This window comes from Anolis sagrei, chromosome 4 (assembly GCF_037176765.1).
Source record: "Anolis sagrei isolate rAnoSag1 chromosome 4, rAnoSag1.mat, whole genome shotgun sequence".
Lineage (NCBI taxonomy): Eukaryota > Metazoa > Chordata > Lepidosauria > Squamata > Dactyloidae > Anolis > Anolis sagrei.
This window is the reverse complement of record NC_090024.1, coordinates 135,078,784-135,105,828: the sequence shown is the minus strand read 5'-3', so window position 1 is coordinate 135,105,828 and position 27,045 is coordinate 135,078,784. Positions and strand designations below refer to the sequence as shown.

The 27,045-nt window shown below is 41.7% G+C and overlaps 2 protein-coding genes across 4 annotated transcripts in view; one reads left to right on the top strand and one right to left on the bottom strand.

The window, feature by feature from the left end:
* The first annotated feature begins 436 nt into the window (after positions 1-436).
* RELL2 (RELT like 2) lies at positions 437-26,202 on the top strand. Of its 3 annotated transcripts, none has more exons than XM_060774258.2 (8): positions 437-566; positions 8,740-8,956; positions 13,500-13,565; positions 13,658-13,730; positions 15,230-15,421; positions 18,735-19,332; positions 20,869-20,911; positions 24,377-26,202. In XM_060774258.2, exons 1-7 carry the CDS (start codon positions 534-536, stop codon positions 20,908-20,910), a joined length of 1,221 nt encoding a protein of 406 aa, XP_060630241.2. In that variant the 5' UTR covers positions 437-533; the 3' UTR covers position 20,911; positions 24,377-26,202. The 3 variants fall into 3 exon arrangements, with proteins under 3 accessions (XP_060630241.2, XP_060630242.2, XP_060630243.2); XM_060774259.2 differs by lacking the exon at positions 437-566 and adding an exon at positions 5,665-6,135; XM_060774260.2 differs by lacking the exon at positions 437-566 and adding an exon at positions 6,104-6,190.
* FCHSD1 (FCH and double SH3 domains 1) overlaps positions 26,193-27,045 on the bottom strand; it is a 39,279-nt gene continuing 38,426 nt past the window's right edge. The window contains exon 20 of the mRNA XM_067467708.1: positions 26,193-27,045. Coding sequence (XP_067323809.1) covers positions 26,980-27,045 — 66 coding nt within the window. The 3' untranslated portion in view covers positions 26,193-26,979.

Genomic DNA, 27,045 nt, shown 5'->3' with positions numbered 1-27,045 from the left:
TAATAAGAATGAGGGAAGTAAACAATTATTTTTAAAGGGTTTCAGGAGGTAGGAATTTGAAGAACAGTAGAATTGAACTGTGTATAAAAATTCAATTAAGGTACATTACAGAGGAAGTAGGACAGGTGTGTATCCACAGTCATTAGCTAGGAAGTTGGAAGTCGTTTATCTCCTCCCTTTTTTGTTTTTATTTCAAGTGTGTTTTGTAGTTTAGTATGTATATTTATTTTAGTTTGCAATTATTTTGGGTAGCTTTATATTGGATGTTGTTTTATATTTACAATGAAAATAGATTTTTGATTTGCTTATCATTTCCTGATCTAAGTATGTGTATGTTGATGCGCTGATGTCATTTAGTTTGGAAGTGTCACACTCTGTGGACTTGGACAGCACAAGACAGAGTACGTGCTGAACTTCATCTTCACTTTAGCTGCTGGTTGTTCAGACTTTGTGCAATGTGATGTCTCAGATCTGCAAGGTGCAAAAATGAGATAAAGGCACCACACTTTTTGAAAGCCTGCTGCGCCACGGGAATGACTGATGCGTTTCTCTTGCCAGGAAAAGAGGTAAGAAATATATATCCATTTCCTATCACTTTGTCAGTGAGATCTTATTTGTTCATTACCTACAACAAAGTTGAAACTTTTATCTACAAAAATTGTGAACAGCCATTTTGATCAATTATAAAAATCCAAAAGTAACTGAGGGATAATCGCCCATTAAGACAAGTTAAAGTAGTGTAAAATACTACCAGGACTTTAAATATTCAATTTTTTTAAATATTCAAATATACTGGAGTATATGGCCTGAGCTGACTGTCTTTCTGGTTGCTCATCTAGTCTGGAGATTTCCCTGAGACACACTGAAAGAAATCAACCTGATAGAAACGAGGCAACTGTACAGACAGGGAGAAAAAGAGGTAGGCAGTAGGTGCATCTACACTATAGAATTAATGCAGTTTGGCACCACTTCAATTGCCATACTCAATACTATGGAATCATGGGAGCTGTAATTTGGCAGAGAAGGCTAAAGCCCTTGTAAAATGATAACTCCCAGGATTGCACAACATTGAGTCATCGTAGTTAAAGTGGTGTTGAGCTGCATTAATTCTACAGTGTAGATGCAGCCAAATTGAACATTTTGCCCCTTTCCTGTTGCAGTTCTCTCCATCAAACAAAAGCAATTGCCCTTGTGTGAGAAAGATTCTAGGAAAGAGAGGGAAGGAAGGAGGAAAAGACACACCAGTATTTGCTTCTGATCGCACAGGTTCACCTACTTTTACTTGTCCTGTAGGAGAGAGCCTGGAGACTTATTGTTTTATATTGTGTTTATAAATGTATTTTAATCGATGGGAGATGAGACTGACTTTTGAAGGATATAAATAATAATAATAATAATAATATTTATTTATTTATTTAGAGCATTTGTATTCCATCTTTCTCATCCTCCGAAGGGGGACTCATGGCCCCGGCCCAAATAACCTATCCGAACGCATCTCCCCGTATGAACCATCGCAGAGATTAAGATCCTTTGGGGAGGCCCTGCTTTCCGTCCTGTCATTGTCACAGGCACGATTGGTGGGGACGAGAGACAGGGCCTTCTCGGTGATTGCTCCCCAGCTATGGAACTTCCTTCCTGGTGAGGTCAGGTCAGCCTCCTCCCTCCTGTCCTTTAGAAGGATGGTAAAAACTTGGCTGTGGGACCAAGCTTTCGGGACACGGCAATAAAGCAACAATAGAAAAGATGACCAGGCCAATTAGATTTTACACGGATGACTAGGACAGTTTAAAATGGGGTATTTTAATATTTTGATAAATGTTTTTTAATGTTTATGTATTGTATGTGAATTTGTGTCCCGGCATTGAATGTTTGCCGTATATATGCTGTGCTCCGCCCTGAGTCCTCTTCGGGATGAGAAGGGCGGAATATAAATGTTTTAAGTAAGTAAATAAAAAAATAAATAAATAAAAATGGCAACTTACAATTGGCAGTCATTAGATGCCGACAAAGAAACAGTTAAAGCACAACAATTAACATAAACAGGTCAACAGCAGTAACATACATTAAAAACATTGGCACTTAAAATATTAACACAACCAAGTCTGATCCCACAAATCCAAATCATAGTCCAGAGTTCCAATCCAAGGACTCTTAGTTGACAATTCTCATGAATTGTTGTTGCTCAGCCAGCTGCCCAAATACTTGATCCCCATAATAATATTTTCCAAATATATTATCATTACTGACTCAAGAGAATAAAAGCTGTTGGGTAGGAGGGGACTCAGGAAGTATGGTTTTGATAGGGCACTTGCCATTTCCCAGCTGCTTCACTCTACCTGGTAGGAACAGCTCAGAAAACAAAGCAATATGTGGAACTGGATTGAGATCATCTACAGAACACTACACAGCTAATTACCTGTATTGCTGCAACATAGCACACTGTATGTAAGAAATAGGCAGAAATAGTTACCACCTTGCATGCCAACCATCTGTATATAGTATTGGGGCAGGAAAAAGAAATACCGGAATAAGAAAATAGTGCAGTTCAGTTCATAGAAGTCACACCACAAAGCTCCAGGCCCAAAGGCATTAGACTTTTTCTTTCTGAACAGGAAGTTCTGGATCCAGACCCTTTATACATTCATCTGGACATATTTAGGATAACCACACAACAACAATTTGAGGAGATAAGGATGTTGAGGATGTTGTCTTTTATTCATGTTATATTTTGAAATGGTCATATGACTAGTCAAATAAATTAATAAATTATTATTATTATTATTATTATTATTATTATTATTATTATTATTATGAGTGTATAGGTGACCTCATTCCTCCTGCCACTAGTTCTGTCAACACTTGTAACAGATGACTGAATAGAGTTAAAAAAAGACAATTTGTCATATCCACTTAAATATGAAACCCAGCAGAATGTTACAACAGTCTCTTCTAAATGAACAAAATGCCAAAGGGGGAAAAATGCCAGTAGAATACGCAATTTGCAAAGAGGAATTGGATATCAAGTTGATTTGTGAAGTTGAACAGTAGAACAAGGGGAGGGATAATGTATCATTTAAGCAAGCAGTGAGTAATGATAATATCAGAACATGTGGAGATGATGGTGATGATGAGTATGCTCCAGTTTTGTGTAAATTCATTCTGAATAATTTCAGATAATTCATTGGCATTTACTTAAAGAAAGGGATGGAGGCAATGGGTGCACTGGCAGCAGCACTTCCCACTTCTCTGAAATCTCCCACGAATGGAACACAGAAATGACATTGTTTCCCTTCTCAGGGCCCTTCCACACAATCATATGATGCAGAATATCAAGGCAGAAAATTCCACAATATATGCTTTGAACTGGGTTATCAGAGTCCACACTGCCATATAGTCCGGTTCAAAACAGGAAAGGTGGGATTTTATTCAGCTGTGTGGAAGGGGCCCCAGGCCCCTTCTACACTGCAATATAATATCCAGATTATCTGCTCTGAAGTAGATTAGATGCCTCCTCATTCTAGTCTAGAAGAACAAAAGCAAGAAAGCCGGAAAATGGAGACAGGTCGCATGGCCAGCCCAGAGCAATAAAAATACCTTTAAAGAGGAAATTAGGTCTTCCCTGAAGAGATCACCTTGCTAAGTATTCAAAGGGAATTAGATAATGGTATGCAGGATGAGTAAGACAATACCCCTTCTAAGCCCCTTCTTGAGGTAGCCATGCACAAGGAATTTGGTGAAGGAATCCCTCATTCTAATCTATCTAGGCTAACTACTCATTGAGGACTAGAGACTTGTGCAGATGAAACAGTAGGCTCTGCTCCTGCCTTGCTTGTTTATTCATTCAGTTGCTTCCAACTCTTCATGACCTCATGGACCATCCCACTACAGAACTGCCTGCCACACCCAGCTCCTTCAGAATCAAGCTAGTCACTTCAAGGATACCATCCATCTTGCCCTTGGTTGGCCCCTCTTTCTTTTTCCTCCCATTTTCCCTGGCATCATTGTCTTCTCTAAGCTTTCCTGTCTTCTCATGATGTGGCCAAAGTACTTCATCTTTGCCTCTAATATCCTTCCCTCCAATGAGCAGTCGGGCTTTATTTCCTGAAGTACTTACTTACTTAGGCGATCCCTCGTTGTCTGAGTAGGATAGTCTTCCAGGATCAGTGTACTGGTGACTGTGGAGCCCTATTCTTGACCTGCATGTTCTCCCGCAGTGAAGGCATTGGTTTCCAGGTGGAAGGCGGTCTTGGTTGGGGTTGGCTTGATGCGCCGTCCTCTTGGCACGTTTCTCTCTTTTGCCCTCCATTCATGCCTCTTCAAATTCTACAGCACTGCTGGTCACAGCTGACTTCCAGCTGGAGCACTCAAAGAACAGGTCTTCCCAGTTCTCGGTGTCTATGCCAGAGTCTTTAAGGTTGGCTTTGAGCCCATCGTTAAATCTCTTTTCTTGCCCACCAACATTCTGTTTTCCGTTCATAGAATCATAGAATCAAAGAGTTGGAAGAGACCTCATGGGACATCCAGTCCAACCCTCTGCCAAGCAGCAGGAATATTGCATTTAAATCACCCCTGACAGATGGTCATCCAGCCTCTGTTTAAAAGAGTTCTTGAGTTCGGAATAGAGCAACTGCTTTGGGAGACGGTGGTCAGGCATCTGGACAACGTGGCCGGTCCAGCGGAGTTGATGGCAGAGGACCATCGCTTCAATGCTGGTGGTCTTTGCTTTTTCCAGCATACTGACATTTGTCCGCTTGTCTTCCCAAGAGATTTGCAGGATTTTCCAGGGGCAGAGCTGGTGGAATCATTCCAGGAGTTGCATGTGACATCTGTAAATAGTCCACGTTTCGCAGGCATGTAGCATGGTTAGGAGGACAATAGTTTTATAAACAAGCACCTTGATATCCCTACAGATGTCCAAGTCCTCAAACACTCTCTGCTTTATTTGGAAAAAAAAGCTGCACTCGCAGAGCTCAGACGGTGTTATATTTCAGTATCAATGTTGACTTTTGTGGAGAGGTGACTGCCAAGGTAGCGGAAATGATCAACATTTTCTAATGTTACACCATTAAGCTGTATCTCTGGCATTGGAAAGGGGTTGGCTGGTGACTGCTGGAAGAGCACTTTGATTTTCTCAATGTTCAATGACAGGCCGAGCTTCTCGTATGCTTCTGTGAAGGTGTTTAGAGTGGCTTGTAGGTCTTCTTCTGAATGTGCACAAATGATGTTGTCATCAGCATATTGGAGTTCTATAACAGATGTTGTTGTAACCTTGGTTCTGGCTTTCAGTCTGCTGAGGTTAAACAGCTTGCCATCTATCCAATAGATGATTTCCACTCCGATGGGAAGCTTCCCATCAACAAGATGAAGTATCATAGCGATGAAGATGGAAAATAAAGTTGGGGCAATAACTCATCCCTGTTTGACACTCGATTCCACCTTAAATGGGTCACTTTGGGATCCATTGCTGTCCAAGACTGCTGCCATTATGTCATCATGGAGGAGCTACAGGATGTTTGCAAATTTTTAGGGCACCTGATTTTGGAGGATATTCCAGAGAGTGCTGCGATTCACTGTTTCGAATGCCTTTGCAAGGTCAATGAATGCCATGTACAGTGATTTTTTTAAACTACTCATTGAGGACTAGAGACTTGTGCAGTCAGGGATGAAACCCAGCAGTAGGCTCTGCTCCTGCCTGGCTTGCTTTGCTTTTTTCTTCTTCTCCAGCCTGCCTTCAATGCCAGGCGGAGGACACCCAAGGATGTTCAGAGTGGTACCCGGCAGCAGGAGATGCCAGGTTGCTAGGAGACTGGCACAAGGTTAGGTAGAGGCAGTGCTTTTCCGTTCCCTTTTTGGCCCAAAGCAGAGGGCTTCAGGTGCTTCGAGAGGAGGAGGAGGAGGAGGAGGCAGAAGAGGAGGAGGAGGCGCCTGCTGCCGGAGGTGCCCTTCAAAGGAGGCTCTGGGCGCCTGATGGCGAGGAAGGACCTTCAAGGGGCGAGGAAGGGGACCGGCAGTAGCAGCAGCAGTACAGAGTGCGAAGGCTCTGGTCCAGGGGAGGAGGAGGAGGAAGAGGAGGAGGAGAGCCCAAGTCAATGCGGAGTCTGGGAAGGTCAGGCGGGCACCCGGCTCGGGAGGAAGGTAAAAGCGATGCTGGGCAACGCGGAAGGATGCTTGACTTGGGCACCGGTGGGCGGTGAGCCTTTAAGACAAGGAGTGAAGGGCAATCGGGAAGGGGAGGGATGGGGGGCAGCAGCAAGCGTCTCTCCGTTGCCAGGCCAAGGGGGGAGCGAGTGGGGGTTGGGGAGACAGGGTGCAGTGTCTGAAGCATCCCGTCTTTGCAAAGGGAGGATGTGCTGCAGAGGCAGGAGCTGCGTCCTTGGGAAGGAGAGGAGCCAGGGAGACTCCAAAGCCACAGAGGACATCGCCCCCCAGCGCGGTTGGGGGGGGGCACAAAGGGGGGGGGTTCTTCCTTCTCCTCCTCCTCCTCATCCTTCTCCTCTTCTTCCTCCTCCTCCTCTTCTTCTTCACCTCTGCAGCCTCTTTCTCCTCCCCTTCTCTCTTCCTCCTTTTCTTTTTCACCTCTGCCAGCTTTCTCTTCCTCTTTTTCACTGCTGCCACCTCTTCCTCTTCTTCCGCCCCTTCTATGCTGCCATATAAAATCCAGGCTATCTGCTTTGAACTGGATTATATGGCAGTGTAGACTCGTTCAAGGCAGATAATGCGGATTGCCTGCTTTGATAATCTGAGGCTCCTTTCACACTGCCATATCACCCAGTGTCAAAGCAGATAATGCACATTACCTGCTTTGAAATGGGTGGTCATAGGCCCCTTCTAGACAGCTCTAGAAATTCCAGATTATCTGCTTTGAACTGGATTATATGTCAGTGTAGACTCATATAATCTCGTTCAAGGCAGATCATGCGGGTTGCCTGCTTTGATAATTCTGAGGCCCATTCCACACTGCCATATCACCCAGTGTCAAAGCAGATAATCCACATTATCTGCTTTGAAATGGGTTATCATAGGCCCCTTCTACACAGTTTATTTGCTTTGAACTGGATTATGTGGCAGTGTAGACTTACATAGTCCAGTTCAAGCAGATAATGTCAGTTATCTGTCTTGATATTCTGGATTTTAATGCAGTGTATAAGGGCCCCAAAAGCTCTTCCAGACAGGCCCTATATCCCAGGATCTGATTCCAGGTTTTCTGCATTAAACAGGATTATATGAGTCCACACTGTCAGATAATCTGGAATAAAGAGAAATCCTGGAATATAGGGCCTGTCTGGAAAGGCCCTGAGTCTAAACTGCCATATAATCCAATTCAACAGAGATAATCTGGATTTTATATGGCAGTGTAGAAGGGGCCTTCTTCTTCACCATTGCCACCTCTTCCTCCTCCTTCTTACTTACTTACTTAGGCGATCCCTTGATGTCCAAGTAGGATGGTCTTCCAGGGTCAGTGTTCTGGTGGGTCTGTAGGTTTGTTTTTTTTTGTCGTGTCAGGAGTGACTTGAGAAACTGCAAGTTGTTTCTGGGGTGAGAGAATTGGCCGTCTGCAAGGACGTTGCCCAGAGGACACCTGGATGTTTTTGATGTTTTACCATCCTTGTGGGAGGCTTCTCTCATGTCCCCACATGAAGAACTGGAGTTGATAGAGGGAGCTCATCCGCCTCTCCCCGGATTCGAACCTGCGACCTGTCGGTCTTCAGTCCTGCCGGCACAGGGGTTTTACCCACTGTAGGTGACTGTAGAGCACTATCCTTGATTTACATCTTCTCCCGCAGTGAGGGCAATGGTTTCCAGGTGGAAGGCGGTCTCGGTCTCCTCCTTCTATTCCTCCTTCTTCTGGAGAGGCTGGCAATGTCCTTGGGAAGTCCCATAGCAAAGAAGGGAGGGAGCAAAGGGGGCATCCACAAATAACAACAACAGCAACTGTACTTGTTACATTCTCTCCTCATGGCTCTAGGCTGGGTACAACATGGTTCCAACAGATAAAATATAATACTATCTAAATGCATATATGTTAAGACAGACCTAACAGAGACCAACACTTATACTAACTTTGGGGGGTGCTTTGAATGCAATTTTCCTGCTTCTTGGCAGGGGGGTTGGACTGGATGGCCCATGAGGTCTCTTCCAACTCTATGATTCTATAATACAATGTAGATTAAAGCTCACTGTTCAGAATTGCCTGGACTCCATCTTTAGTTGTGTCTTGAATTTTGGCAGAGGATTTAGTGGTTGGTTTAGTTCTGGAAGGTCATTCCACAATCTTGGGGCAGCAGAGGAAAAGATCCTCTGGGGGATAGTTGCCAGTCAGATTCTGACTGGCTAGAGTAGACCCGCCCCCCAAAGTGTATGGGTTGGATTATACAGGAGAAGGCAATCCTGTAGGCAACCTGGCAGGACCAGGAGGGGTATTTCTCCATCTACCTCTTGCTACAGGAGCAGGATTATGTCTGCTGACTACCGCTGCCCTTCTAGTGGCTCCTCCCTGACCACCCGCCGCATTGTCCTTGTAGTTCACCTGCCTGCTCTGAACCAGCGAAATGCTTGAGAACCTTGTGTGAAAGCTCTCCTAAGAGAGTTAAGCACCTGAACGAACAAAAGCAGGCTGCTACCCACCAAGCTGTGGCCTTTGGGATTGTTGGTAGTAGTGGGGAAGATGAATAAACCCTGGGTAAGCAAAGCCAGCCTGTGGGGAAAAAAGACCTTTGAGCCCTCTCACTTCTCTCCTAGATCCGAATGTCAGAGGAGAACAACGCTGAGGATGATCATGGGGACCACCACCAGCACAGCTTGTATATGCTTGTCCTGCTGGTCATGGTCTTCTTTGTCATGGGCCTGGTGGGATTCCTCATTTGCCACGTCCTGAAGAAGAAAGGCTACCGCTGCCGAACGTTCAGCGATGAGTTTGAATCAGACAACAAGGAGTCGCTGACCCCAACAGAAGACGGTGAGTCACAAGTAGGAAGGGAATCGTGCTGTGCCACTGACTTTCCTTCTTCTCGCAAAGCCCAAAGTCAATGTGATGATCAGTTATCAAGGTCCAAAGCAAATATGAACTCAAGAAGCCAAGAGCAGTTGGGAAAATAGGAACTTAAGAAAACTATTTTGGCACTTTCCAGGTTAAAAGAGCCATCCATAGTCCTGAATCCAGTTTGGAGAAATAATTTAAATCCTGGATTCAAACCTGGAGTGGATTCGCTGCTCCACTATCAAAAGAGCCATCAGCAGCTAGTGATATTTGAGAGAGGGAATGGCCCCACAGTATGCCTCTGTGAAAATGTGTGAGGTTTTTTTGTGTGTGTCAGAAGTGACTTGAGAAAGTGCAAATCGCTTCTGGTGTGAGATAATTGACTGTCTTCAAGGATATTGTCCAGGGGATACCTGGATGTGTTACCATCCTGTGGTTTATCTCATGTCCCCGCATGGGAAGCTGAAGCTGACAGATGGGAGCTCACCCTGCTCCCTGGATTTGAACCGCTAACCTTCAGGTCAGCAGTTCAGCCAGCACAAGGGCTTTACCCATTGCACCACTGCGGTTCTATGTGAAAATGTTGATTATACTTTACTCTTCCAACCTATATTTTGTTGGAGCAGGTTTCTTGAGGAAATAAAGTGTTTTTGTGTCAGCTGCTGCACTTTCCTGAGTATTCAGATGGAGCAGCAACCCTCCTCCCTTTCAGTTTCTTGACTGCTTTTGTTTCCCTGAGTGTTATGTTCACCTTTCTTTGCACTTCAGTGCACAGCATGCCCACTTAGAAATAAATCTCTGCATATTCTATAGAAGGCATTTATTTTAGTATAAAAAGGTTATTCATAGGTAAGTGTGTATTGGATTGTAGCCATCAGCCATCTTTTTCTCATTTAAGAAAAATTGACCCAGAGCTAAATTGAGCTTCCCAGATTAAAGTAAAAATGCACTTACCTTTCTTGTCTGCTCTGCAGTTCCACATCTTATTTGCACATTGCTTAAAATAACCTAGCAAATTAGAGCTGGTGGAATCTGCAAAATGATAGGCTTGAATTAGTAGAATTCACTGAAACTTTCCTCTCAGCAAACCTACATAAGATATCCTTGTAAATCTGTTTTTTCCCTGGATTTTCAAACACTCTCCAATACAAAACTGGAGGAGACCAAGTATATCCAATTTCGCTTCTCAGCAGATGCAGAAAAAGCAGTCTGTCAGTGTTACCTACTTTACAGGATTTTTTTTTTGCAGTAGGGAATTAAAATAAGTCTAAATAACAGATTTGATGATAGTGGGTGTTCTAAAATATGATTTTAAAATGGCATCACAGCATTCAAAGACTCCTACAATATGAACTGTCAAGTATTTGGCTCATGAAATAGGTGGTACGTTAATAACCATTACTTTAAGTGTGTGTACAGAAACATATGCATGTGTAAACATGCAACACTTTCAGCACAGAAATATTTGGGTCGCAATTAATCAGGAAGGTCTCTTGTAGTAGGAAGCATAATGAATTCCAATGGTTTCCATTGGATTCTTGTTAGAGAAGTGGGCCATGCCACATGCCACATGCTAATGGCCCATGTGGCATGAAGCTACATCTTGTGTCTCCGTTTTATATACAGTTTGAGTTCACAAGAAGGGAATGGGAAACAGGGAGAACAGGCGCTGTTTCTCTAGGACTTTATACAGGCTAGTCATTCTCACCAGTAGTATTAGTTGTGTTACTTATTTCCAACACTGGTTCCATTGCAGATAATTAAGAAGTTAGATGCACTGCCATATAATCCAGATTATCAAAGCAGACAATCCACATTATCTGTTTTGAATTTTGAGACACAGGCTGAAACATGGCGGTACCTTTGTAGTTTTTAACCTATGTTCTTAACCATCATGTATGGCATCAGTCAGTTTTAACTAAATTTTAAGCAGTTTTAACTCTTGAAAATTTTATCTATGTGTCTAAACAGTTAACTGTTGTTACTTTATAAACCTTGTATACATTGTACACCTATGGAGAAAAAGAGGGTCTTTGGACCATAACAAAATGTAGTTGTAGTACCAGGCACTTTTTTCTTTCACCTTGGTTATAAGGCTAGTCAGCTCCACTTTGCTTTCAGCCATCTCTAAAATGGTTAGTTTCTTCCAGCAATTTATGACACAGTACAATATATTGTATAAACGACTCCGGCCCTGTTTACCTCTCCGAACGTATTCTCCCCTATGATCCATCAAGATTATTAAGATCATCTGGAGAGGCCCTGCTCTCGGTCCCACCGGCCTCACAAGCGCGTTTGGTGGGGACAAGGGACAGGGCCTTCTCGGTGGTGGCCCCTCGACTCTGGAACTCTCTCCCACTGGAGATCAGAACCGCCCCTTCTATCCTGACATTTAGGAAACAGGTGAAGACTTGGTTATGGAGACATGCATTCGATGAGTGAGCCAACACCCTGAGATATGGATGGAGGATGATGAGCAACGATTTTAGTGTGACGACTGACCATTATAGTTATTGATTGTAATTGCTGTTTTAATGTTTTACTGTAATATGTATTATGATGCTTTAGTGATTGTATGTGATATTATGGTTGGACACCGGTCTGAATCCCTCAAGAGAGGTGAGAAGGTCGGTATACAAAACTTTTAAATAAATAAATAAATGAATAATATATTGGTGGTATATTATATGTGTTGTGGTAGAATAATATCGTGATAAAGGTAAAGGTTTCCCCCTGACATTAAGTCCAGTTGTCCGACTCTGGAGGTTGGTGCTCATCTCAATTTCTAAGCTGAAGAGCCAGCGTTGTCCATAGACACCTCCTAGGTCATGTGGTCTGCATGGAGCGTCGTTACACATGCAAGCCATTACTTGGTGCTACTGTTATCAACTGATAAACTTATGGATATAGGATACTGTCATAGCTCAGTGTTGAAGAATCTTTGTAGAAAGTCCAGGGTGCAGTGTTGGGTGTCCAGGTTGACACTTCCTTTCTGTGTGTGCATGTCAATAGAATCAACAGGACTTATTTTCAGCAACATTGATAGCAAATTGGACACATCTTAAGCAAATGCCAGACTCTCCCATTAAGATCTACAGAAACCAATGTGCAGCAATGCTTGTCAACAACAGAAGGCCAGCCTATTTTCAAAATTAGGTGCCATTTGCCACAGGGCTGGGAGCATGGGAGAGTGTATATAAAGTTTATACTTTATATATAAAGTCTATATAAAGTATATATGACTGTATGTAAAGTATATATTATTCGCCCCATGGGGACTTCTGTAGGAGAGGTTGGTTAGATTTTTGTGTTTTTGTGCTATTTTAGACCTGGCACAATAAGTCAGGAAGATTCTTAGGAAGAAGGTTGCAAATCTTATATTACATATATGATTTTAATAGCATTTGGCCGCTCTCTTTGTTGTAGGGAACAGTTAAGACTAACCGATAGCTCTGACTCCTGTCCAGGCAAGTGGCTTTTTGCTTCTATTTATAGGACACAGAGTTTTATAGGACTGACTTTAATTTTCAGTTCTTAGAAATACCGCCCCCTCCACTTGGTTTGTTTTTCATTACTTCTTTGTTTATTTGTTTTTAATCCTTTTTCCAGTTTGCATTTCTATAAATATCTGGTTTAACAGGTGTTGCTATCTTTATTTGGGGTGCACATTATAGTCACTAATTCCCAGGCAACTTTTCATCATTTAATATATGTCTCCAAGACAAGGTGATCTTAGTCAGTTGGAAACTAGATCAGGAAATAGTGATCTAACTTGTGCTGGATGGGGTTACACTCCCCTTATAGACACAGTTTTGCAGCTTGGAGGTTCTCCTGGATTTGACACTGAACCTGGAGGTGTTGGCGTATTGGTGGTGGCCAGGAGGACCTTTGCACAATTAAAACTGGTACACGAACTGCACCAGTTCCTTGAGAAGCAAGATCTGGCCATGGTGGTGCATGCTTTAGTTACATCTGGATTTCATCTGGATCATCCTAGTTGGTAGGAACAAGAGAGAGGGCCATCTCCTGAGGATGCAGAGCCAGGAGAATGGTCTGAAAGTGCCCTCAATCACAGGAGATGGTGGGGGAGATGAGACATTTTCAAAATCTTCCTTGGGAGAAGGCCATGTCAGAAGAAGAGATATCTCCCTCCTCGCCACCACTATGGGTGGACATGTCTTTGGATACAAATAGAGTTTTGTTATTATTTATTATTATTCATCACATGAGATTGTGATGGTGGTGGGTCTGTGAGGAAGATCTCCACTGTGTCTGCCAGACCTATAAGATCCAGAGGGGAAGACCTTCTCATGGACCCTCTACCGTCTTAGGCCTGTCTGGTGCGGACATGGATAAGAGACTTCTCAGTGCTGCTCAGAGAGGTTTTTCCCATATCAGTGTTCTTTTGCAGTTCAGTTTTCCTTGCTCTATTTTCCCATACATCCTGGGGGCCTGTGCTGTTATTCTGGTGTCATATGAGTGGTTAAGTTGTTTCACTTGCCACCTCATTTTCTCTTTTCAGATAAGGATGAAGAGCTGAATGAGGACACTGTAGAGAAGATCGTGAAATGTATCATTCAGAATGAAGGTGGGCTTAACCTTGGCTTCATTTTTGGGAATCCCCAGCATATGAGAGCATTGCTTTGACATGTTTATGTTTTTCCCTCCTCACTTTGTTAGCCAATGTGGAAGTTCTGAAGGAAATGCTAGGGGAAGGTGACACTGATCCTCCACTGCCGATACCCGTGCTCAGGTGAGGAGAAGTTCCACATTCACTTGGGGACCAATAACATCACTTCCTGACTTTTCTTTTTTCAAATCACACACATTCTGAATAAATGGGTTAAAAGCCACCTGCCATGAGGCAGAGTTTAAAAGATTGACGCTTTTATTTCTGTGTAAAAGGGAAATCTTAGATCAGATGCCTTCAATTATATGACTTTCTTATCATTGGGGCTTGTTGCTGTTCATATGTGTCTGCTGTCTGAGGCAGAAAATCAAAATTGAATCTTCCTTCCCATGACCCATGCTGTGGTGTTCTTTGTTTCTCGCACAACTCTAATTGAGGACCCATCTAGACTGGCACATAATCTAGTGTAGATGGTACTTTAGCCTGGGTCGGCCAAAAGACACACCCAAGCTAAATCATTTTAATCTGGGGTACACTATTTAATTTGGTTTACAACTGGATTAAAAAATATCTGAAAATATCTAGATTTTCCTTAAAGATCTGGACCTTTGTAGATATTGAGTCTGTCCCCACAGCAGTGACACCCTCCCCTTTTGCCTCCCAAATCAGCAGTAAGCCTCCTTATCTGTTCCTTGAGACTATCTGTTCTTTTCTTCACCTGCAGCAATGATGCGTCGGAGCTTGGAGACAGGAGGGTGGCACTAGCCATGTTTACACATGCCGAGACCATATTGGCACGGTTGGGGTGTATATGGCCATTTCCCCCTACCAATGAGCTGGGGTTTTGCCTCCCTATGTGGTCACAAAATGTCTGTTCATGCTGCATTTTGTCTTGTGTTTAAGCAGCCTTAGTTATCTGGGGAACAAGTATAATATGTATCTTGCATAGTGAGTCTCAAGGAACATATTTTGTGTTTTGCACCATTAATGATCTCCTGAACTTTCTGTGTGAGATGGAAACTTGACCTTACATTAGGTATAGGCAAACTTTGGCCCTTCAGGTGTTTTGGACGGCAACTCCCAGAAATCCCAGCCAGCTTACCAACTGTTAAGAATTGTGAGAGTTGAAGTCTAAAACACCTGAAGGGCCGAAGTTTGCCCATGACTGCCTTACATCCTGGTATGGCTCCCTCTATGTTTCAGGGCTGGTTAGTTTACATTGTGCAGGTTGCCTTTGAGTAGATCTCCAGGATTAGGTTAATATTTACCATCACTGGCTACACAACCAACCACACAATTTTGTGAACAATAGTTAGCTTCTGTAAATCAATGTGGATGTTATATGTTCAGATTTATGTCATTATATAATTTTTGTTTGATTACGTTTGGTTTCATGTATTGATATTAGGTTCTAATATTGTTTTCTTGTGTGGGTTTTTGTCTGGGAATATTATGTCAGTATTTGTTTGTTCTGTAGAGGTACTGATCATTTGCCATTGTATGTTGGAATCCACCCTGGGGAGATAGGGCGGAATATAAATAATTTTTATTATTATTTATTTATTGTTGTTCCAAGTTCTAGTACTATGACAATGATTGGCCTTTTGCTTTCCTTCCTTTAGTGGCCTCTGTCCACATCGCAACAGCCAAGATGGTGGGCTACCCCATCATCACACAGTGCACTTGGGCTCAACTCAAGCACCTTGTATTCACTGCAGTAGGAAAAAGAGGCACTCACTTCATCGCCAGGGACGCTCCAAGGAAAGCAAAGGCAAAATGCAGCCTGGGGAGACAACTGTTTTCTCTGTTGGCAGGTGGGTAACCTACATTACTGAGTAATCATTATTATTGATAAGTGAATGACATACTTTTTTTTCATCGCGTAATAGTCCTTATCACATCAGTTTCCAGCCGAGTCAAATCCCACAATGCCAAGTACTGAATTTACTTCCACTACCTTGCCCACCTGCCCTTCCCCTTTGGCTGCACCCTCAAAGGAACTATTATGTGATGAAAAAAGCTTCTCAAACCGGGCTTTTTTCATCATGTAATAGTTGCCACTGCATAATAGTTGCATCTTCCATAAAAGGAGAAATTGCAACTATCATGCAGTGAATATGGAAAATATAGGAGACATTGTGTTTGCTTTATTTATTCAGATAAGATATTATATTTCATTCTTCTTGTGCTTTCACCCCACTCAGGATGACCAATAATTAAAATCAATAAAGTGCTGGACAATGTTGTTATGACCAAAACAGCTAAAAAACTGGAAAGCATTCATAAAACAAATATTTTCCTAAATAGAAATGCATGTTGCAATAAACATCTGTGGTGGATTTAACATGTTAGAAAAGTAAGAAGACAAATTTGATATTTAGTTTCTTGATTTCAGCAATCATATTTGTGCCAACAAAAAGCATTCTGCTGTTAATGTCCTTAAAAACTAACCAATTTAAGACATAAAAACACACTTTTATTTTGTTATGTTAAGAGAATATTGGGGGTGAAATATCATTAGGCAGATTTACATCAATAATGTTGATATGGATAAAGCTATGAGAACCCCGAGTCCCTACTAATTAAGCAACAGTTTAATTAGTCTCAGTTTTCATCTAAAATTCACACAATAGGTAATTATGCTATTTTTAGAAAAAATATGGTGGCTCTACAAAATTTAAAATCTCCAAATTTCCATGCATATCTTCAGATTTGATTTCTGCTGCATATGGTTTTCTAGCTCTATAAAATTTCAAGCTTGCTTTTTGAATTTTAATAAATTATTCACTAAATTTTTTAAAAATTGATTTAAAACTGTGGGGAAATATTTTTAGAACCAAAAAAAATGTTCTGAGGAATATATTATATTTCGAATATAGCCATCTTTTGGGTAGGACTAAGCTTTTCCCCACGGAGCAGGAGAAAGGACCAGAAGGTCTAAATGCCTCCCCTTCTCCCTCGCTCTGACACTCCCTCGCTACTTACTCACTAAGTACAATTTTGCTGAGATAGATTCCAATATGCCTTGGTTCCTAGAGCAAGCAAAATGATTTAGATGTGCATGTGTTTGCCTGCTAAAAGAGCTTGTCTGAAGACCAAAACAGGACCGGCAAGATTGTTCAAGAATTAAATAAGGTCATGAATTCTGAATGCATAGATGAGAAGAAAAGAGAAAGAACGAGCAGTGGTTAGAAATCCATTCTGAGGAGATTAATCCAAATTTGTAACTAAAAGATGGCATATGGATAAACCAGCAGTATTTGTTTGCATATATGTGCTGATGGAGGCAAGTGGATGGAAATGCAGGTGCATCCAATATTTGAGTTGGCATGCCAAAGAGATGGGAATGAGTGGGACCACTCGTAACATGATGAGAGGGGTTGATCCAAAGTATTCAAGCTTTCCTTTATTTTTTGTGATGCCGAGGGAAGGAGCAAAGAACCAGAAATAAATAGAGAGGCTGGATTTTTCAGGTCATGATTCAGAACCTTTTGCCTTATTATGAAATTTAAACTGCCCCTTTCCCCAGCATGTTCTTCCACTGAGAGTATTTTTCCCTCTCTTATGCGAAAAGTGGCAAAGGTGGATTCAATATCTGGGGTCCAAAGTTATTGGAAAACATGTGGGGGAGTAGCTAATAATTTTGTTCTAGAATAGTGATTCTCAACCTTCCTAATGATGTGACGCCTTAATGCAGTTCCTCATGTTTTGGTGACCCCCTAAACACAAGATTATTTCGTTGCTATTTCATTACTGTAATTTTGCTACTGTTATGAATCGTAATGTAAATATCTGATATGCAGGATGTATTTTCATTCACTGGACCAAATTTGGCACAAATACTCGATATGTCCAAATTTGAATACTGTTGGGGGGATTGATTTTGTCATTTGGGAGTTGTAGTTGCTAGCATTTATAGTTAACCTACAGTCAAAGAGCATTCTGAACTCTACCAATGATGGAATTGAACCAAACTTGGCACACAGATCTCCCACGACCAACAGAAAATACTGGAAGGGTTTGGTGGACATTGACTTTGAGTTTTGGACTTGTAGTTCACCTACATCCAGAGAGCAATGTGGACTCAAACAATGATAGATCTGGACCAAAATTGGCACGAATATTCAATATGCCCAAATGTGAACACTAGTGGAGTTTGGGGAAAATAAACCTTGACATTTGGGAGTTGTAGTTGCTGGGATTTATAGTTTAACTACAAACATAGAGCATTCTGAACCCCACCAACCATAGAATTGGGCCAAGCTTCCCATACAGAACCCCCCTGCCTTGAAGGGACTTCTGACACAAGCCTTCCTCAGCCTCACATGCTCTCCCTTGCCCGCACGTTCACACCATGCTATCATACACTGAACATGCCTGCTCTCCTGTCCCCACTTGGAGTCTCAGAAACAGCCCTCCCCTTGGCTGAGAGACTGTCTGAGAGTTCAGCCAACCACAGCAGAGGAGGGCTTTTAGTGGGATGATTCATTGTCTGTTTCCAAAAAGGAAGATAAGGATAGGTGGAGAGATCTTCATCCTTCTCTGCCAAAGGGGTTCCTAAGACCATCAGAAATATATGTTTTCCAATGGTCTTTGGTGGTCTCTCTGAAACCTCCTTGTGACCCTCCCAGGGGTCCTGACCCCCAGTTTGAGAAATGCTGTTCTAGAAGATCAACTAGAAGATTGGGATCTTTTTGTTTTCACCTTTGTCTCTGGGTTGCAGAACCGTTGCCTCAGAATCTTCCTTCTGAGCCTGAATGAAAGGACCCTTCACTACGTAATATGATTTTTGTTCCTGGATTGTAAATGTCATTTCCTAATGGGTACTATCATAAAAACATGGAAAAGTTTTATTAAACTGCAAAAACTTTGTGTGGGACATCCTGGAATACATTTTGCTATAGTTTTCCAATGAGTATCTCATGGAATCTCAACCAATTAAACATAGTTTGTGACAGCCACAAAACGAGGTTTCTGGAGTATAACAACTACTTTCAGAGTAAGTACTGCACAATTAAACAGGAATAACACTTTCAAACCAGGAACAGAATTTTATCCCCCCACCCCACCCTAAATAATATAATTTGCCACTGTTGACTGATCTGGCTTTTATTATTCCTGTCTTAGGTTCCATGTCACCCACATTGGGAAGAAATCTGTTTCTCATGGATCTCAGGATGAGTCTCCTTCTGATAATAAGCAGAACATCTGCTCCACTGACGCAAGCCAAGAGCTCAACAGCAGCGAGAAGCCCCAGTGGGAAGGGTCTCTGAATGGAATAGTTCAGGTGGATGGTCTTCAGCAAGGAACATTTCAGCAGGTGGATTCACAATGTCAAAAAGGACTGAAGGAAGACCATGCAGATGAGTCCATTCAAGGGAAGAATTTTTTAACTGTCATAACTAATCCAGATCATTTTGTGAATAGACCAGAGAGGAAAGAATCCCCAAATGTGAGCTCATTGCAGCCAGGCCTCCCAGGTACTGCAAAAAGCTGTATAACTGATATTAAGTGCTCTGAAGGACCTAGAAGCCCTTGCTCAGAAGATCTGGAGAAGGTCAAAAGTCTAGACAAAAAAGCTGGTACTACTGAGAAAGAGGGTATCCAAATAGCACCTAATGAAGTATCAGAAAACAATGGGAGTCAATTTCTTCAAACAGGACCCAAAGTCAGACTATCTGTATCTGACTATGAGCTCAGAAGTGGAAGCAGCCTAGCACACCAGGTAAAGGCTGTCATATCCTTCCTTTCCTTTTCCTGTGATTTTTTGTTTCTCTTCTTTTCCATTAGGCATAGATGAGGAGTGGCAAGCCCTAGGGAGGTGCAAACATTTTAAATGGTTAATCATGCTTTGATCCTGGTTTCATAACTGTATGGATAGTGTGGTTGCACTGATGTAAAGACTAAAGACAAAAACCTTGGCAAAGGCTACTAGAATCTTCCAGACTTGACTTAATGACGTCTAGGGTAGATGCCTTGAGATATGTTGTGGTCAAAGGGGAGACCCAAATATCTTTAATAAACAAGTGAACTGAAACCATCTTGGAAATGAGAGATTGTGTTTAAGATGTCTGAAAACAGGAGAGATTATGTTTAGGATGTCTGCAGAAAATCAGCCATCAAAAATGCCAAAGCATCTGAAGCCTATTTTTGAAGTGAGAGTAATGTAGAATAATTGCACACTCTTTGGAATGGAGTGCTTAAGTATCTAGTATGCTATTATTGTTTAAACTGGATTGCGTCATATTTGTTCTTGCAGAATAAGCTGATGTTATGAAATGTGTGTCACAATTTTCATCTGTGAAATGTTGAAGGGTATACTAAAGATAGCGGCAGTCCTGGAACACTTCTTCTTTGAAAAAATCATTTAAACTGATGTTTCAAGACTATCCCTGTCTTTAATATACTTTCCAACATTTCACATTTCTTTTTGATATACATACAGTGAGAGGGGTCGGGTGGGGGGGGGCGGGCATTTTGTTCTTCTAACATTTTAGTGAATACATAATATGGAGTCAGTTGAGGCTATATATATTGTGACATGAAATGACCCATACACAGGAAAATCTGCCCAGCCTAAATTCATAGTTGCAGCTCTTTAATCCCTCATCCATTTCAGAAGCATGGCTTGTAAAACTGTTTCGGGATTTACTGATTTTTAAGAACAAACATGGATTCTTGGAAGACTTCTTATTCCTGCACTAGTTTCTTGTTTTAGGTGGCCTATCTACGCCACCTTTATCCCTTAAATAGTGGGGGATATCTTGCCAGATCCTACTTCTAGCCAGGACAGTCCTAAGTAGCTCTGACTGATATTCCAGGACTGTTGATATTTTTATAACACTTTGTCTTTAGCGTTGTAGCATGACTTCTTCTCATGCAAACGGATCTTTACTTAGGTGGTGTAGCGGGTTAAACTGCCAAGCAGCAGAACTTGATCAATGGAAGGTTGGCAGTTCGAATCCGTGAGGCGCGGTGAGCTCTCGTTGCTAGCCCCAGCATCTTCCAACCTAGCAGTTCAAAAACATGCAAATCTGATTCGATCAATAGGTACCAATTTGGCAGGAAGGTAACAGTGTTCCATGCAGTCATGCCGGCCATGTCCACAGACAATGCCAGCTCTTCGGCTCAAAAATGGAGATGAGCACCACCCCCCAGAGTTGGATTTGACTAGACTTAATGTCAAGGGGAAACCCTTGCCATTACATGTACTAACCCTTACTTGCATCTTTTTTTTTTTTTTTTGCTTCCATTCCCCCAGGAGCAGAGCTCTGTGCCGAAGGACCCAGGAGTCTCTGTGTGATGTAAGTTCCATGCTCTAAGCGAGTGGTTCCCAACCTTTTGTCCTTCAGGTGTTTGGACTTCAGCTCCCATAATTCCTAAGAGCCAGTAAGATGGCTGGGATTTCTGGGAGTTAAAGTCCAAAACAACTGGAAGACCAAAGTTTGGGAATCACTGCTCTAAACTGTCAATGGTGGGGACTGAGGGAGTGGGTATCTATACAGAACCGTTTTCAGACTAATGTGAGGTGGAGCAGGGCAGCATTTGTTGATGATGTTCATGTGGAAGTAGGAACTACTTAAGTTCTCTCCAGTTTGGAAATGTATCTGATTGCAACACATTGCAATCAGATGAGATCCTCTGTTTTTCTAAAAAAGCACTGAGTAACCCTTACTTGCTCTCTGGCATTAATGTGAGAAAATATAAGCTTCTTTATGGTTTCCAAAGATCTTGGCACTGACCCCGTAGAGTACAGAGGACCACAGTTGTGTCTGCAGCAACTCCAGCCCTTCTGGAGTCATGTGAAGAATAGAATGATATGTCTAGAAAGAAGAGCATACTTCACCATTGGTTAACTTGTTTTTATTCTTCATCCTTTTTTTTTGCACCAAAATCATTAATAAAACAATGTAAACAATTGTTTTTTAAAGTAACTATAGAGTCTTTGCAATAAAATAAGAACACAAGTAAGTAATTGCCACAATTGAAACAGTTGAAACAATTACACCTATCAATTAAAACCAAAACAATTTAAAAGAAATTCCTGAAAACAATAAAAGTGGAAAGCTTAAAGTCCCACAGTTTGAACTATAATAGAAAGTCCTTTTCCACATGCTTGTCAAGTGCGTTTTCACTAGTGATGACATTCACAGGATCTCAAGGATCTTAACATCTGGAGATGTGCAGAATGAAACAGGTGGTCTATTAACCATCTTTCACTTCCTCATTTCTTACCTGAACAATGTTTCAAATCAATCTATAGCAATAAGATATAGAGGCACCCTTGGGATCAGGATGCCTCCTTAAGCTTCTTGGATCAGGGAAACTGCTGGCAATATACTGCTGGATGAGAATGAGAGACTGGCCAGGATCCTACATCCTATTGGCAAAGCCTAATGCTCTGCCTGGCCAATTCCATATCTGAAGGCATTATTTCAAATACTAGAATGCACTGCCACAGCCATCTACTGACTGGGAGGAGATGGAAGTGGCCAAGTGACATCCAGCTGGAAGAAGAGCGGGAACCCTTCCAAATCTCTATTAGCTTTTGTATGTCAAAACCACACTTGTTGAAAAAAGTACTATAGTAGTATTGGCCATACTTTCAAACAAAGGATTCCTAGTACTATTGGGTAAAGGGCACTTTGAAGATACTCCATTTCTAAGCATTTAAATAAAAAAACGGGGAAAGTAATGGGAAAAAGTGAAAGAGAATATTGGGACACATGGTAAAATTTCATGAAGGAGGGTGTATGATTCAAAAGTTTCAAGGCTTTTAGATAGTTTCCAAAAGTAGACAGTCATCTTGTCCTATCTGTGGAGTTGTACCAGTGGTTATGATGTGTGGTGTTTCTAGATGAATCTAGATGAACCTTTTAAACATGTGTCGTTTAATTTACATTTTGTGTATTTTAATATGTGTATTGTGGTATTCTTACAATGTTTATGGGTTTAATTATTCTATAAGAAGGAGAGGCAAGTCAGAAATAAAATTAACAACAACAACAATATACATTAGGTATGGTGGATATTGGTAATTTTACACGATATCTAGAAGAAATTGTCACTCTTTAGCCAGGTTTTATTTGGGGCAAGGCCTTCTAATATCTCTCTCTGACCTGGGGTAATCTGGTCAGATAGAAAAACGGAACAAATCTTCAACACTGTGGATTCTTCTTAGTCTTCTGCTCCCAGAGATAAGGGGGAGAGATGCCTCCCCTGTTCAGTGCTTTGAGTGTACTGGGTATTGTGAGCATGATGTTCAACACATCTGTATATACAGTACACCATGATGTAGGTGTTAGATACATCTGCAATTTAGAAAATTATACCAGCATTTGGAGATTTCAAAATGCTTCGGGTTTCCCGCTGTGGATTTATTTCCATGTTTTGCTTATCTTTTAAGCCTTCCAATTGAGAATGTATGATTTTTTTTCTGAGCATATACAGAAATAGTGGTTTCGTAGAATCATAAACAAACATGCCAGTGTTACTTTCTCTTCCTACCTTTTTCAAAATTCATTTTTTTTCAGAAGTCTAAAAAGTAAACATATTTGACCTTGGTGATAGAAAAATAGAGATTTCTATGTGTTCAATGTGGTTTGGATTAGAAATGAAATAGGGTCCCCCCCCCCCCCCGAAAATGTGAGTGTCACCAGGAGTAGGTAGCAAGTATAAGGATGGCAGTATAGGGATGGCCAAAACAAGATACTGGGGTCAGGAGGACAGGTATGTAATAGTCTGAATGTAATCCATTATGATTCACTTCATTGGTACAGATAAGATACAGTGGGTTTCATTGCAATGAACCATAAAAGGAATTTAATTTTTGTGTGTTGGGTTGCCATTCTGCGTGAAACAAGTAAGAGAAAAATACCAAAAAAGGTTCACATCTAGAGACAGCCAAGGGCCTCATATATTTGTATTCCAAGTTTCCCTATCACTTCTTGTTGTTTTCAGTGGAACTTGATTCTGTACATTAGTTGTAAACTGGCTTGCAATGAATAGGCAAAGCAAACTTTTCTCTGCTCCTAATGCCACCAGCCTGGTTGCTGCAACATTGGTCAAATTGTCCTGGTGGAAACCTAGAGATATAGTTGCATAGACCAACTTATATGACAACTGTATCTTCAGGTTAAGATCCACCAGGATTACTCTTCAGACTTAACCATTCCTGAGAGTAATTTTTGTTGAATTTGGTGGGATTTGTTTCTGAATAAAGATTCCTAAAGTTCTCCAGGCAGCATAAAAGACAGATAGAGCTAAAACTGTTCTGTTGGAAGAATTAGGTATTTTCCTACATGTTTTTATACTTTGGGAATAAAAGATGACCATACAGATGCTGATGCACTTCCGTTCCCATCAAACCTAGGCAGCAGAAAGAGGATGAGGGATTTAGTTTATCTATTACTGGGGAGATCCTGATTTATTTGTCCTATTCAGAGTTGAACTGGTGCAAAAAGAATAATTGTAAAATAATGTATGTGATTTTTGTTCATTTTTACATTCAGACATTAATTGGAAAAAATATTTCAAATTTTGACCTGACTTTTGCTCAATTTTTGAGGAAAACGCTATTACTTAATTGAAATTGGCCAGTCAAACCTATAGCCAAAACATCTACTCACAAAGTCTACATATCACATCTGTATTGGTGTGTATCAATCAGTACATTAGTTGTAAACTGGCTTGCAATGAGTCTACATTTTTTTTTTGCAGGTACAATAGTCATGATTCCTGCTCTCTCCTTGCCCTCATTTCTCTTTCAGATCGCAGCTGCTCCTTGTTCAGGGTTGCCAACAGAACTGACAACAGGGTTGCAAGACTGAAACGGCCAGATCGGATCAAGCCAGGCCTGACCAAGAAGAGCTACATGGAACTTGGTGTGTCCTAACCAACAGCACCATGATGTGTGCTTCTTCAACCAGTAGGACTACTGCACTTGCCAAGAGTTTCACTCCATCACAATACTTATCCAACAGTGGAAGAAAAGCTGTGCATAGGGGCAGTGCCTTGCTATGGAACTGTCTACACAGCTCAAAATTCCAGTCTGTTGTCTTGAAAGCTTTGCTAAGGTCCGTGTTTTACAATCATATGCCATTTGGGATCCATCAGCATTTTTTCAAGAGGCTAGAATCCTCTTCTTCACTATGATGGAATATAAGATGTGGTGCTTTCAAGAATCCTAGACCTTTATTTCATAACCTGAAGCTCTCAGCCACTGATGGAGACAAGTGACAAAGTGAAACAACTTCAGCCCATTGCTCATTTCCCCAGGATACCCTTCCTTGTCAACTCTAGGAGACCCAGCCCTGAAGTGCCTCAGAATCATTCAATTTTTGGATTAGAACCTTTTAGAAAAAAACCACCATCCTGTTCCAGATGGTACCATTTCGGCATCAGCACCATTCTCCTGCATGCCAGTCAGGTCCTGTCTAAAGGTCTGATTATGAGATATAATGCAGATAATGCTAAGAGCTAGAGAAAACAGGCCAATGTGGACAAAGTGAATATCCAATTAACTGATAAAGGTTGTGTTCTGTCCTTCCTACTGGTAGCTGGAACACGGATGGTCCAGGCTTTTTAAATGTTATTTGACTGCACTGTGGTCAGGAAACAAAGGGTCCTGAAAGCTATGTTAGGCTGGTAGTTAGGCCTCAGGATGAATTTGGCAGTTTCCATTACAAGCAGTCCAGAGTTACATCTGACTTACATTTGATTCATAGTTAAGAATAGGAAGTGTGAGAAATCTACCCCCAGGAGGAGAAATTTACTCCTGAAAGAGTTATCATGGGAAAAAAGGTACCTCTATTGAAGCTTTATCACCACTTCGTTTCCGCAACAACACAAAATGTTCAAAATCCAATTGTCACAGGGACAGAAAGGGAGGTGAAATCCCTTGAATAGGTGCACAAGCAGCAAAAGAAATGTTACAGGGGTGTTAACCCCCCCCTTAAGCTATCCAAAACTAAAATGTATATATTTTTGGCTGGAGTTACACTTTAAAAACTTATCTGTTCCGACTTACTTACAAATTCAACTCAAGAACAACCCTACAGAACCTATCTTGTTTGTAACTTGGAGACTATATGTATTTGCAAGAAGAAGTGCCATTACAGCTCAGGAGCTGTAGTTCGATTTTTTTTGGTCTCGCTTAGTTCAGGAGGAAGGCACTTTCCTCTGTACTGCAATAATGCTGCGGGCATTTCCATGACTCATGGCTCAGATTATGCTCTGGTTTTCACTAGTCACATTGTCCCCTTAAACTTCAGGTAAGCAAGCGTTTTGTTGTGAACTTGGTGTGGTTTTTAACACAGTACATGCAGACAATTTGAATGGTGTGGTGATGAGAGCAGCTTTGCACAGCACAAACCTTGGAGGCTCTCACAGCAACTCTGGGTAGCTAGCTTTCCTCCATAGGAACAGAAGCCTGAACCTGGAGACCAGCTAGTTAAGACTTCCTGGGTCCTTTCTGTCATACTCTTCTGTATAATCCAGTCAATAAGCCATGACTCCCTTCCTTCCTTCACCTTACATTTTTTCATGTTCAAATACAATGTAAACAAAATCAATTAAAGGCATTGAAAAGGTGCAATATTGTGTCTCTTTATTGGGGCAACACACACCCATTGTCCCTTGCCTACCAGAGATGCAGCAGCTCACTGTTGAGGGCCGTAAAACAACCCAAGGCAGCTCAAGGGAATAGGAGTTCATGTCTTGCCATGTTGGAAGGACAAAAATAGCTAAGAGATGAAAGTGCAAACAAATGCTAACTAGCAGCATTTAAAGCAAAGAGACCAGCTCTTGTCTTGACCCACAGTTGATGATGATTGATGATTACCCACCTCACCGGCCCTTCCACACAGCCATACAACCCAGAATATCAAGGTAGATAATCCATAATATCTGCGTTGAACTAAAATATCAGACTCCACACTGCCATATAATCCATTTCAATGTGGATTTTATACAGCTGTGTGGAAGGAGCCTCCCTGTAGCTTGAGGTGGGATGCTTGCATAGCCTTGTGTCATGATCTAAGGAACATCTGTGACAGGCAGAACCTAACATCTTTAGGCTAGAGCCCAGCACACAGAAGAAAGCACATATATACCCATGTGTCCATTTCCTTGGCAAACTCTACTGAAACAGAGGCATATTCTCTTGATCTGAGGTAGAGCATCTCATCACTGCCATGACAATGTTCCTCTCAGCATCCCCACAACTTAGTGGTGTTTGAGAATGTGGGTGTAGGCTCCAAAGCAGCTACTAGCACCCAAAAAGTTGAAGCAGAAACAGCTTTGCTCAGGATCACCACCAATCTCCAAGGGACGTAAACCTTTGTAGGAAGGTTGTTTCCTGAGAGATGTAGGATCAGTCAAGGCCAGGCACTGTATCAGCTTCTGAAGCCTTAGATGGTGGAGGTGGGGGAGCTCGAAC

Coding starts and splice junctions, on each gene's coding strand:
- RELL2 (XM_060774259.2), top strand. CDS start 5,968: ATGGCGAGGAAGGACCTTCAAGGGGCGAGGAAGGGGACCGGCAGTAGC. Junction 6,136..8,739: donor GCACCCGGCTCGGGAGGAAG/GTAAAAGCGATG, acceptor CTTCTCTCCTAG/ATCCGAATGTCAGAGGAGAA. Junction 8,957..13,499: donor GCTGACCCCAACAGAAGACG/GTGAGTCACAAG, acceptor TTCTCTTTTCAG/ATAAGGATGAAGAGCTGAAT.